The 13,360-nt window shown below is 43.1% G+C and overlaps 1 protein-coding gene across 2 annotated transcripts in view; it reads right to left on the minus strand.

Moving 5' to 3' along the window:
- Positions 1-12,055, minus strand: part of LOC115192603 (mesoderm induction early response protein 2-like) — a 31,470-nt gene extending 19,415 nt beyond the window's left edge. For both annotated transcript variants that reach the window (XM_029751289.1, XM_029751288.1), the window contains exons 1-3: positions 11,908-12,055; positions 9,764-9,930; positions 5,153-5,278 (exon numbers count right to left, since the gene is read on the minus strand). In XM_029751289.1, the coding sequence (XP_029607149.1) occupies positions 5,153-5,278; positions 9,764-9,922 (285 nt within the window). In that variant the 5' untranslated portion in view covers positions 9,923-9,930; positions 11,908-12,055. The remainder of the gene's footprint in view (positions 1-5,152; positions 5,279-9,763; positions 9,931-11,907) is intronic.
- Between the last annotated feature and the right edge of the window lie 1,305 nt (positions 12,056-13,360).

The raw sequence follows: 13,360 nt of genomic DNA on the forward strand, positions 1-13,360 counted from the left end.
TGCTTGGAAAACCAGGTGGGTGCACCAATAACCAATTATACCACATCAGTCACCGGCTTTATTAATAAGTACATCGATGACGTCATCCCCACAGTGACCGTACGTACATATGCAAACCAGAAGCCATGGATACCAGGCAACAAACATCCCGCTACGCCCTACGACGAACCATCAAACAGGCAAAGCGTCAATACATGACTAAGATCGAATCCTCCTACAACAGCTCTAACGTTTGTCGGATGTGGCAGGGCTAGCATCACGGATTACAAACGGAAACCCAGCCACGAGCCGTCCAGTGACACGAGCCTACCAGACGAGCTAAATGAACCATGCATGAGAGCACCGACTGTGTGATCACGCTCTCCATAGCCAATGTGAGTAAGACCTTTAAACAGGTTAACATTCACAAGGCCACAGAGAAAGACTGATTACCATACTCAGAACATGCGCTAATCAGCTGGCAAGTGTCTTCACTGACATTTTCAACCTGCCCCTGACCCAGTCCGTAACACCTAATGTTTCAAGCAGACCACCATAGTCCATGTGCCCAAAAAGGCCAAGGTAACCTGCCTAAATGACTATCGCCCCATAGCACTTACATCTGTAGCCATGAAATGATTTGAAAGGCTCTCTTTCTCTCTTCCTTTCTTTCTTTCTGTCTCTCGGAGGACCTGAGCCCTAGGACCATGCCTCCGGACTACCTGGCATGATGACTCCTTGTTGTCCCCAGTCCACCTGGCCGTGCTGCTGCTCCAGTTTCAACTGTTCTGCCTGTGGCTATGGAACCCTGACCTGTTCACTGTGATTACTATTATTTGACCATGCTGGTCATTTATGAACATTTGAACATCTTGGCCATGTTCTGTTATAATCTCCACCCGGCACAGCCAGAAGAGGACTGGCCACCCCTTATAGCCTGGTTCCTCTCTAGGTTTCTTCATAGGTTTTGGCCTTTCTAGGGTTGTTTTTCCTAGCCACCGTACTTCTACACCTGCATTGCTTGCTGTTTGGGGTTTTAGGCTGGGTTTCTGTACAGCACTTTGATATATCAGCTGATGTAAGAATGGCTATATAAATACATTTGATTTGATTTGATCACAAAGGACCTATTATGGTCCAAACACACCAACACAGTTGTGAGGAGGACATAACAACCCCTCTTCCCCCTCAGGAGGCTGAAAGGATTAGGCATGGGTTCTCAGATCCTCCAAAAGTTCTACAGCTGCACCATCGAGAGCATCCTGACTGTTTGCATCACCACTTGGTATGGCAACTGCTTAGCATCCGACTGCAAGGTGCTACAGAGTTTAGTGCTCCCTGCTATCCAGGACCTCTACACAAGGCGGTGAGCGGTGTCAGAGGAAGGCCCTAAAAATTGTCAAAGATTCCAGCCACCCAAGTCATAGACGTTCTCTCTGCTACTGTACGGCAAATGGCACCAGAGTGCTAAGTCTGGGACTAAAAGGCTCATTAACAGCTTCTACCCACAAGCCATAAGACTGATGAACAGTTAATCAAATGGCTGCCTGGACTATTTACATTGACCCCATAAGTATACAGTGCATTTGGAAAGTATTCAGACTTCCCTTCCCTTTTTCCACATTTTGTTACGTTACAGTCTTATTCTAAAATTGATTTTAAAAACAATCCTCATCAATATAAACACAATACCCCATAATGACAATGCAAAAACAGGTTTTTAGACATTTTTGCAAATATATTAAAAATAAACTGAAATACCTTATTTACATAAATATTCAGACCCTTTGCTATGACACTCGAAATTGAGCTCAGGTGCATTCTGTTTACATCGATCATCCTTGAGATGTGGTAAATTCAAGTGATTGGACATGATTTGGAAAGGCACCCACCTGTCTATCAGTGGCGGCTCCTCAGAGGAGGAAAGGGAGGCCCATCCTCATCAGTGAATTTCATAAAAATAAAAATTGTAAAACATTGAAAAAGTTATCCTTTTTAGATAAAACTATAGTAAATATATTCACATCACCAAATAATTGATTAAAACACTGTTTTGCAATGAAGGTCTACAGTAGCCTCAGCAGCACTCTGTAGGGTAGCACTATGGTGTAGCCGGAGGACAGCTAGCTTCCGTCCTCCTCTTGGTACATTGACTTCAATACAAAAACTAGGAGGCACTTGGTTCTCACCCCCTTCCATAGACTTACAAAGTAACTTATGACAACTTCCGGAGGACGTCCTCCAACCTATCAGAGCTCTTGCAGCAATGAACTGACATGTTGTCCACCCAATCAAAGGATCAGAGAATGAATCTAGTACTGAAAGCATTAGCTACAGCTGGCTAGAACTGCAGTGCATAACATTATGTGGTGAGTAGTTGACTCAAAGAGAGAGAAAGACAATAGTTGAACAGTTTTCAACAAATACATTTCTTAAAAAATGAAGGAGAAACAAGAGAGAGAGAGAGAGAGTCATTTTTCTTCACTTTCAGTTTCACTTACTTAGCTAGCAAACGCAGCTGGCTAGTTTAGCTACTCAAACACCTGGCTCAAACAGAGGGATGCTATGTTAGCTAGCTGGCTATGACTATCCAACACAACACTGGAACTCTTCCAAGTCAAGGTAAGCTTTTGGTTTTATTAATTTATTGCCACTGGGGCCCGCCGGTGTAACTGCTTACTGACTATACACTGTAACGTTACTGCTTGATTAGCTAATATGGGGACAACGATGTAGATGGTTTGGCTTGGAAAGTTTTTTTTAGCCTGGTCACATACAGCTGATGTGTTGTTCATTGAAGTCCACAAACGAAGGGAAAAGGTGAGAGGAATAACAATGCTATGAACGTGAACTGTGTTTATGCGTGATCAGGGGTGTATTCATTCCACCGATTCTGTTGAAAAGCGTTTCTTAAATGGAAGCAATTGAAACAGGGATAAAAAAATATTTTTTTCATTTGAAACTCTCGTTTGCAACTGTTGGACTAATGATGACAACCTTGATAAGCTAGATGCAGGCAAGAGTGTGCAAGGTAGTACTGAATGTCACTGTCTGTCAATGTGTCACTGTCTGTCATCTCACATTTTTCTCTGGACCTGTGTGCACCTATGTTGTAAAATTTCATTCATAGGCTAGGTTGTAGCAAACTCATGATGGGTATAGGGAAAATGTGAGTATTTAAAAAAAAACATGTTAACCTTTATACCTTTATTTAACTAGGCAAGTCAGTTAAGAACAAATTCTCATCTTCAATGACGGCCTAGGAACAGTGGCCTGTTCAGGGGCAGAATGACAGATTTATACCTTGTCAGCTCGGGGATTTGAACTTGCAACCTTTCGGTGACTAGTCCAACGCTCTAACCACTAGCATGTAGTAGCCTAAACCTATCAACGTTACATCGAACTGGGTGAATGGAATATGAATGACAGTCATCCAACATGCTGTAATAGAAATAAGGCCATGCTCATGAAAAGAAAAATCTTCCTCCCTCATCATAAATGGCACTGAGCGCCAATGCTGTCTATATAAGTTCCCACAGCCATGAAGTCGAAGGAATTGTCCGTAGAGCTCAGAGACAGGATTGTGTCGAGGCACAGATCTGGGGAAGGGTAGCAAAATATTTCTGCAGCATTGAAGGTCCCCAAGAACACAGTGGCCTCCATTATTCATAAATGGAAGAAGTTTGAAACCACCAAGACTCTTCCTAGAGCTGGCCGCACGGCCAAACTGAGCAATCAGGGGAGAAGGACCTTGGTTAGGGAGGTGACCAAGAACCCGATGGTCACTCTGACAGAGCTCCAGCTCTGTGGAGATGAAAGAACCTTCCAGAAGGACAACCATCTCTGCAGCCCTCCACCAATCAGGCCGTGATGGTAGAGTGGCCAGACGGAAGCCACTCCTCAGTAAAAGGCACATGACAGCCCGCTTGGAGTTTTGGCAAAAAGCACCTAAAGGACAAGATTCTCTGGTCTGATGAAACCAAGATCAAACTTTTTGGCCTGAATGCCAATCGTCACATCTGTAGGAAACCTGGCACCATCCCTACGGTGAAGCATGGTGGTTGCAGCATCATTCTGTGGGGATGTTTTACAGCGGGCTGGGAGACTAGTCAGGATCAAGGGAAAGATGAACGGAGCAAAGTACAGACAGATCCTTGATGAAAACCTGCTCCAGAGCGCTCAGGACCTCAGACTGGCTCGAAGGTTCACCTAACAGGACAACTACTCTAAGCACACAGCCAAGACAAAGCAGGAGTGGCTTTGGGACAAGTCTCTGAATGTCCTTGAATGGCCCAGCCAGAGACCAGTCTTGAACCCGATCGAACATCTATGGAGAGACTTGAAAATAGCTGTGTAGTGACGCTCCCCATCCAACCTGACAGAGCTTGAGAGGATCTGCAGAGAAGAATGGGAGAAACTCCCCAAATACAGGTGTGCCAAGCTTGTAGCGTCATACCCAAGAAGACTCAGGGCAGATCGCTGCCAAAGGTACTTCAACAAAGTACTGAGTAAAGGGTCTGAATACTTATGTAAATGTGATATTTCTGTTTTGTTATTTTTTTATAAATGTGCAAAAAACAGTTTTTGCTCTGTCATTATGGGGTATTGTGTGTAGATTGATGAGAGGGGAAAAAACTATTGAATCAATTTTAGAATAAGGCTGAAACAACAAAATGTGGAAAAAGTCAAGGTCAAAGTCAATACTGAACATTTTCTGAATGCACTGTATATGCAATGACTGTCTTGCACAGGCTTGATGTACACTCACTGGACTCTAACCACACACCCACACATACTACACTGACACTCCAACACACACACACGGACAAAGACACATGCATATTGACACCACACACACGCTGTTGCTACTCTCTGTTTATTTTCTGTACATAGTCACTTTACACCTACCTACACCTTTTTTAAAAACTCTGCATTTTTTACTAAGGTCGTACGTAAGCTTTCGGAGCATATGACAAATAAAATTTGATTTGATTTACTAACAAATTCATCAATTAAGTACTAGGAAGAAACAAAACAAGAACAAAAATCACCCAGACTGGAACTGGAGGGCTTGAGTTGTTCACCCCTTCTGCAATGCTTTCCTGGCTGTGTTTACAGTTTTATCTGTGGATTACTCCATTCTCAGGTATGTCTAGTTATACCCAGGTCTCACCTTGTCCAGTGTCATGTCAGGCAGACTGGCTGCTAGCTCGTTGGGCTCCCTGTCCTGCTGCAGGAGGGGATCAGACACCTCATACCCACACAGAGACAGCAGGTCCTCCAGGGGAATCTCACTGCCCTATAGAGAGAGACAGAGAGAGAGACAGAGAGAGAGAGAGAGAGAGAGAAAAAGACAGAGAGAAAGACAGAGAGAGAGAAAGACAGAGAGAGAGAGAGAGAGAGAGAGAGAGAGAGAGAGAGAGAGAGAGAGAGAGAGAGAGAGAGAGAGAGAGAGAAAGCGAGTGAGCGAGATAAGGGTACATTTGGCAATTAAGAATTGGATAGAATCCATTAATCCAGGCCTGGGCAATTATTTTCAATGGAGGGCCACATTATAATATATTTTTGCCATCGCGGGCCAGAATCATATTACAGGATTATACATCATGTGTATGACTGTGTTGACAGATATATCTACTGTAAATCACATTCAGATATGCTACTTATTTTACTTTTTTTTTTTTACATGCACACAAATAAACCACATCCATCTTCTCCTTTTGGTAGGTATTTTCATTATTAAACATGCAATGAACTACACGGAGGGAAAAGTGCATTGTGCATTCAGCACCACGGACAGAACTCTTGTTAACGGGTATGCACAAAAACACAAGAAAGAGAGAGAGCTCAACATTACATTTAAACTACTCAATCAGTGTGAGGAGTAGCCTCCTGAGTGGCACAGTGGTCTAAGGCACTGCATCACAGTGCTAGCTGTGCCACTAGAGGACCTGGTTTGAGTCCAGGCTCTGTCGCAGCCAGAAAGTTTGGCCGGCAGGGATGTCCTTGTCCCATCGCACTCTAGTGACTGGTGGGCCGGGTGCATGCATGCTGACACAGTCGCCAGGTGTACGGTGTTTCCTCTGACACATGGTGTGGCTGGCTTCTGGGTGAAGCAGTCATTGTGTCACGAAGCAGTGTGGCTTGGTTGGGTTGGGTTGTGCTTTGGAGGATGCATGGCTCTCAACCTTCACCTCTCCTGAGTTGCAGCAATGAGACAAGACTGTAACTATCAATTGGGGAGAGAAAGGGATAAAAAATATATATAAATAAATAAAACAATCAGTGTGAGGGGTGAAGTCTGGCTAGAGCAGTGAAGTCAGGTATAGTTTCTGATGTCGCTATGCGCAGGATTGCAGAGAGGTGAGAGTCAGTAAGAGATGATCTGTGCCTTGACTTGTTATATTTCATCACTGAAAATGTCTGTTCACATACATAGATTGACCCAAACAGTACAAACATATTCTGAGCATGACTCCTCCTAATCTTTGGAAAGTTTTGTTCATCGAGAGATGCATTGAACCTCGTCAGTGACATTGTTTTGAATAGTTCTGCATTCACTGCATCAGACTGAAGATTGATAAGCTCAAGTTGCAGGTCAGTGGGAGTGTTATCCACATTGAAGGTGGAAGGAGAGGAAACCAACAGCATGTCATTTTCCAACACTTTGAAATCGTCAAAACGACGAGAAAACTCACCGTTCAAAGCACGCAGCAGTGATGTATACTTCTCCCGCTGGTCATCTGATAGGGAGCAGACTAGTGGTGTTGGAAGTGGGTGAGATTGTTGGCTTCTACTTGGCGGGTCAGGAGGAGTAATTTTCCCTTGAAGGCTTTTACAAAGTTGTACATCTGATGTGCAAAAAGGCCCTTCCCTTGTAGTTTGGAATTCAGCTAATTCATGAGGGCCATGATGTCTACGGTGAAGGCAAAATCAGCCAACCATTCTTTATCTTACAGTTGAGGGATATCCACATTTTTCCCATTAATTTGCAAAAACTCAGCAATCTCTGACTTCAGGTCCCACACGCTTTTGGTAGCCCAGTGGTTAGAGCGTTGGGCTAGTAACCGAAAGGTTGCTGGATCGAATCCCCAAGCTGACAAGGTAAAGATCTGTAATTCTGCCCCTGAGCAAGGCAGTTAACCCACTGTTCCCCGGGTGCCGAAAATGTGGATGTCGAGTAAGGCAGCCCCCCACACCTCTCTGATTCATTGGGGTTGGGTTAAATGCGGAAGACACGTTTAACTTGAAGGCATTCAGTTGTACAACTGTCTAGGTATCCTCCTTTCCCTTTTAAGGACCTTCCCCAAACTCAGCCATCTCACGTTTGTGTGGTAGGGGAGATCTGCAGGATCCGACTCTGTCTCTTCCAACAGTGAGACAAACTGCCTGTGGTTTAAAGATTTTGCTCTCATGAAGTTTACCACTTTAGTGACTGTATCCACAACATGGCTCATATTCAGAACACATTTACAGAGCACCTCCTGATGAATAATGCAATGCAGGAAAATCATTTTCTGATCTGGGTTCAGCTCAGCTACTTGATTTTATATCCTTTTCAAAAGGCCAACGTTTTTTCCTGTCAACTTTGGGCACCCATCAGTGGTCACACTGGATAACTTTTCAAAACTCAGTCCCAGCTTTGCCACACTTATTAGTGTTGTGCTCTTCATAGACTGCACTGAACCAAGCTCCTCTGTCATTTCCGAGTCTGGGGTTATGCCTTGTAAGAATATCAACAACTGCACTGTGTCACGTGCATCACTGCTCTCATCCACCTTGTCTTTCAACTGTTGTTCCATATTCTCTGCGATGTCCTCAACACGCCGTGTCACTGTTCGTCTTGACAGGGAAACATTTTCAAACAGCTCTTTCTTGTCGGGGCAAAGTATTGCTGCAGTCAATTAAACATTCTTTAATGAATTCGCCCTCAGTGAATGGCTTGCTATGTTTAGAAATTTTGTGGGACTATTTAAAAAAAAATATATATATATATATATATATATATATATATATTTCACCTTTATTTAACCAGGTAGGCCAGTTGAGAACAAGTTCTCATTTACAACTGCGACCTGGCCAAGATAAAGCAAAGCAGTGCGACAAAAACAACACAGTTACACATGGGATAAACAATCGTACAGTCAATAACACAATAGAAAAAAATCTATATAATGAGGTAAGATTAGGGAGGTAAGGCAATAAATAGGCCGTAGTGGCGAAGTAATTACAATTTAGCAATTAAACACTGGAGTGATAGATGTGCAGAAGATGAATGTGCAAGTAGAGATACTGGGGTGCAAAGGAGAAAAAAATAACAATATGGGGATGGGGTAGTTAGATGGGCTATTTACAGATGAGCTATGTACAGGTGCAATGATCTGTGAGCTGCTCTGACATCTGATGCTTAAAGTTAGTGAGGGAGATATGAGTCTCCAGCTTCAGTGATTTTTGCAGTTCGTTCCAGTCATTGGCAGCAGAGAGCTGTAAGGAAAGGCGGCCAAAGGAGGAATTGGCTTTGGGGGTGACCAGTGAGATATACCTGCTGGAGCGCGTGCTACGGGTGGGTGCTGCTATGGTGACCAGTGAGCTGAGATAAGGCGGGGCTTTACCTAGCAGAGACTTATAGATGACCTGGAGCCAGTGGGTTTGGCAACGAATATGAAGCGAGGGCCAGCCAACGAGAGCATACAGGTCGCAGTGGTGGGTAGTATATGGGGCTTTGGTGACAAAACAGATGGCACTGTGATAGACTGCATCCAATTTGCTGAGTAGAATGTTGGAGGCTACTGTGTAAATTACATCGCCGAAGTCAAGGATCGGCAGGATAGTTAGTTTTACGAGGGTATGTTTCGCAGCATGAGTGAAGGATGCTTTGTTACGAAATAGGGAGCCGATTCTAGATTTAATTTTGGATTGGAGATGCTTAATGTGAATCTGAAAGGAGAGTTTACAGTCTAACCAGATACCTTGGTATTTGTATACAGTACAAAGCTAGCTCTCGCAATTCCGTCGTATGCTGAATGCAGTTTTGTGAAAAGTCCTTGCTGCTTTTGCAACTGTGAAAGCTGTGAATGCACTTGCCCTCTGCTCAGAAGACATATTCCTATATTTCTCTACATGCTTTGTCTGGAAGTGTCGGGACAAGTTGTGGTCTTTCAAGACAGCGATGCTCTCTTTGCACACTAAGCACACCGCTTTCCCTGATACCTCAATAAAGACATATTTCGATGTCCGCTTTTGCTGGAACACCCTACATTCATTGTCTACTTTCCTTTTTTTATCTTTGAAAAAATCATTTTTGCGCAATTTCTAGCTAGCTACTATTTGTAACTGTGACGTGCGTGTCAACCTGTCAGTCACTGTCTGTCCTTGTGCAGTTGTTATTTATACGTGCCTTCAAAAGAAATGTCCCACAAGCGGTGTGAGTTAAATCATTACACAAAGGCGAGTAATCATTGGGCTTTTAATTTGAATAACAAATACATTTTTCAAAACTTTACTATCGCAAATACTTCATGTGATCTGAGCATGATTCCGCGGGCTGTATTGAATCAGGTCGCGGGCTGCATACAGCCCCCGGGCCGGACTTTGCCCTGCATTAATTCATCACATTATGGAATAATTGACAATCTATTACATAGAATAATATTATTCACTCCTGGTCTAGAGGGATGCAGTGAGGTCAGGCTTTTGTCCCAGCCCAGCAGTAAAGTTGTGGTTGCCTACTGCTGCCTCTAATGGGTCAACACACCACACCAGATGCCAGAGGAGCTGTACTCACATTTTGGGGACGTGCTGCCATCTTCATTAGGCGGCCCTGTGAGTGCGAGGCCCCCAGGCTCTTCTGCAGCTCCACTAGGGCCCTGGACTCCTCCTCTGGCCCCTCATAGCCCTGCCTCAGGATCTCCACTAGGCTGCATCTGTGATCTCCAGAGCCCATCGAACTAGCTAAAACACACACACACACACAAAGGGTTACCATCGTGGAAGACCAGTAGGTGCTTGATCCCTGTTCATTCCATTATATACTGAACAACAATATAAACGCAACATGCAACAATTCCAAAGATTTTAATTAGTTACAGTAAATATAAGGAAATCAGTCATTTGAAATAAATAAATAATGCCCTAATCTTTGGATTTCACATGACTGGGCAGGGGCGCAGCCATGGGTGGGCCTTGGAGAGCATAGGCCCACCCACTTGGGAGCCAGGTCGACTCACCCGGGAGCCAGGCCCAGCTAATAAGGATGAGTTTTTCCCTACAAAAGGGCTTTATTACAGACAGAAATTCTCCTCGGCACCCCCACCCCTCTGACGATCCCACAGGTGAAGAAGCGAGATGTGGAGGTCCTGGGCTGGTGTGGTTACACGTGGTCTGCGGTTGTGAGGCTGGTTGGATGTACTATCAAATTCTCTAAAACGACGTTGGAGGCGGCTTATGGTTGAGAAATTAACATTACATTCTCTGGCAACAGCTATGGTGGAAATTCCTGCAGTCAGCAAGCCAATTGCACGCACCCTCATGAATTGAGACATCTGTGACATTGTGTTGTGTGACAAAACTGTGTAATGATCATGCTGTTTAATCAGCTTCTTGATATGCCACACCTGTCAGGTGGATGGATTATCTTGACTAAGGATAAAATGCTCACTAATGGTGATGTAAACAAATTTGTGCACAAACAGTGAATTGTCAACTCAACATGGCTTTTATTTAGTCAGGATCATTATGAGATTATGATAAAACATTATAAGGCCTGTCATACATGCTTATGACAAGCCCTAGAATGCATTATAGCAGTATATTTAAGCAATAAGGCCCGAGGGGGTGTGGCATATGGCCAATATACCACAGCTAAGGGCTGTTCATATGCATGATGGCCTGGACACAGCCCTTAGCCGTGGTATATTGGCCATATATCACAAAACCCTGAGGTGACTTATTGCTATTATAAAATGGTTACCAACATTATTAGAACAGTAAAAATACATGTTTTGTCATATCCGTGGTATACGGTCTGATATACAATGGTTTTCAGCCAATCAGTATTCTGGGCTCGAACCACCTAGTTTATAATAATGCATTATAGGCTTACCTGCTGTTGTGTAAAATGTTACAAGTCTTTTTACTTGTTCTGTAATTCAAAGTTGCCTTACAATCACTCATGAATTAAAGAATGGTTGAAGTTAATCCAACAGTGGAAACTAATGGTATTAGAAAAACTGAATTTGACTTTTTGTCAAAATAGAAAATCCATTAATAGAGTTGACCTATGAACCAACAGTCAAGAGTTAGTTTTCACCTCAAGCAAATACAGCTGTGGTCTACTTAAAACTCTTTAGGGCGAATACTTTCACAAACAATACATTTGTGACAGGTACGTTTATGGCCATTTTAACTTTGAAAAGCTTGGTCCACTTCACTTCAGGACGCAATGACCAGGGCGCTTTCCTGTAACTTGGTGCTGAACGTTCCTTCCTCTGACTCACAAATGGCACGCGAGAGAAGGAAATAGTTCTGGCTATTGCGTTTCCACCCGAAAAGACACCGACAGAGTATCTGAAATAAGTCGGACTTCTCTCAAAGTTTGCAGTCCAAATGCATTACTAACGGAGCACACCTGGACCACTTCTTCAGCACCACCGTCGAGGTGGTCTCCGATTGTGTTCTATAGCGCACTATCTGGCAAATTGGGAATGGCTCTTTAATGCGAAGAACGCGGAGAGGCGAGCCTGGGACAAAATGCCCCCATTTTACTTCCTTAATTATCAACAAATATTAGATTCAAAACCTTCTGTAACCCGTTGATACGATTGTCAACATCGATAGCTACAGTCTTGGACGACAGAGGCTCTCAAACTCAGAGCTGTTCCAGTATCATTTAGTCCTCACATTCCTACCCAAGCCCTTTTGCTTACTTACCTCCGCCATTCCGTTTCTGCGCAGGCTGAGGAATGCCCGGATGTTGTAGAGCTATGGCTCTATTCTACAGTATGTACAGCCTACAGACCTAGTTTACTGCCGCAACGTTTCAGCAACAATGATGACAGTAAACTACAGGAAAAATTCTGAAATGAGAGAGTACGCCTTGTACTATTCACGTCTGGTATTGGTACAGGCTTTCAGAAACTTGCCATCCCGCTTGCTCTTTGTGAAAATAACTAACAAAGGACAATGATTGAAGTTCAGATGTTTGTAAAGTTGCCCTTTGAACTTAATATCACATGTTTGTTCACCTATGAGCCTGAATAGTCATTGTAGCCAATCTGATTGTCATGGTCTAGGGGAGAGTGGGGTAAATTTTGCTTTTTTTTATTACATTCAGCATCACTATGTCAAGGGAAATATAGTATTATTTTTAACAAATCTATCTACATATATTTCAGGATGTTGTGTATCCCTGGAAATAATCAGAATTCATGGAAACATAACAGTTTTGAAAACACACAGTACCAGTCAAGTGTTTGGACCCAGACTCATTCAAAGGTTTTTCTTTATTTGTACTATTTTCTACATTGTAGAATAATAGTGAAGACATCAAAACTATGAAATAACACATATGGAATCATGTAGTAACCAAAAAAAGTGTTAAACAAATCAAAATATATTTTATATTTGATATTCTTCAAATAGCCACCCTTTGTCTTGACAGCTTTGCACACTCTTGGCATTTTCTCAACCAATTTCATGAGGTAGTCACCTGGAATGCATTTCAATTAACAGGTGTGCCTTGGTAAAAGTTAATTTGTGGAATTTCTTTCCTTCTTAATGCGTTTGAGCCAATCAGTTGTGTTGTGACAAGGTAGGGGGGTATACAGAAGATAGCCCTATTTGGTAAAATTCCATGTCCATATTATGGCAAGAACAGCTCAAATAAGCAAAGAGAAATGACAGTCCATCATTACTTTAAGACATGAAGGTCAGTCAATACGGAACATTTCAATAACTTTTCTTGAAAGTTTCTTCAAGTGCAGTCACAAAAACCATCAAGCGCTATGATGAAACTGTCTCTCATGAGGGCCCCCACAGGATAGGAAGACCCAGAGTTACCTCTGCTGCAGATGATAAGTTCATTAGAGTTACAGCCTCAGAAATTGCAGCCCAAATAAATACTTCACAGAGTTCAAGTAACAGACACATCTCAACATCAACTGTTCAGAGGAGACTGCGTGAATCAGGCCTTCATGGTCGAATTGGAAGAAACCACTACTAAAGGACACCAATAATAAGAAGAGACTTGCTTGGGCCAAGAAACACGAGCAATGGACATTAGACCGGTGGAAATCTATCCCTTGGTCTGATGAGTCTAAATTTGAGATGTATGGTTCCAACTGCCGTGCCTTTGTGAGACGCAGAGTAGGTGAACAGATGATCT

Source organism: Salmo trutta, chromosome 4 (assembly GCF_901001165.1).
Source record: "Salmo trutta chromosome 4, fSalTru1.1, whole genome shotgun sequence".
NCBI classification, from domain to species: domain Eukaryota; kingdom Metazoa; phylum Chordata; class Actinopteri; order Salmoniformes; family Salmonidae; genus Salmo; species Salmo trutta.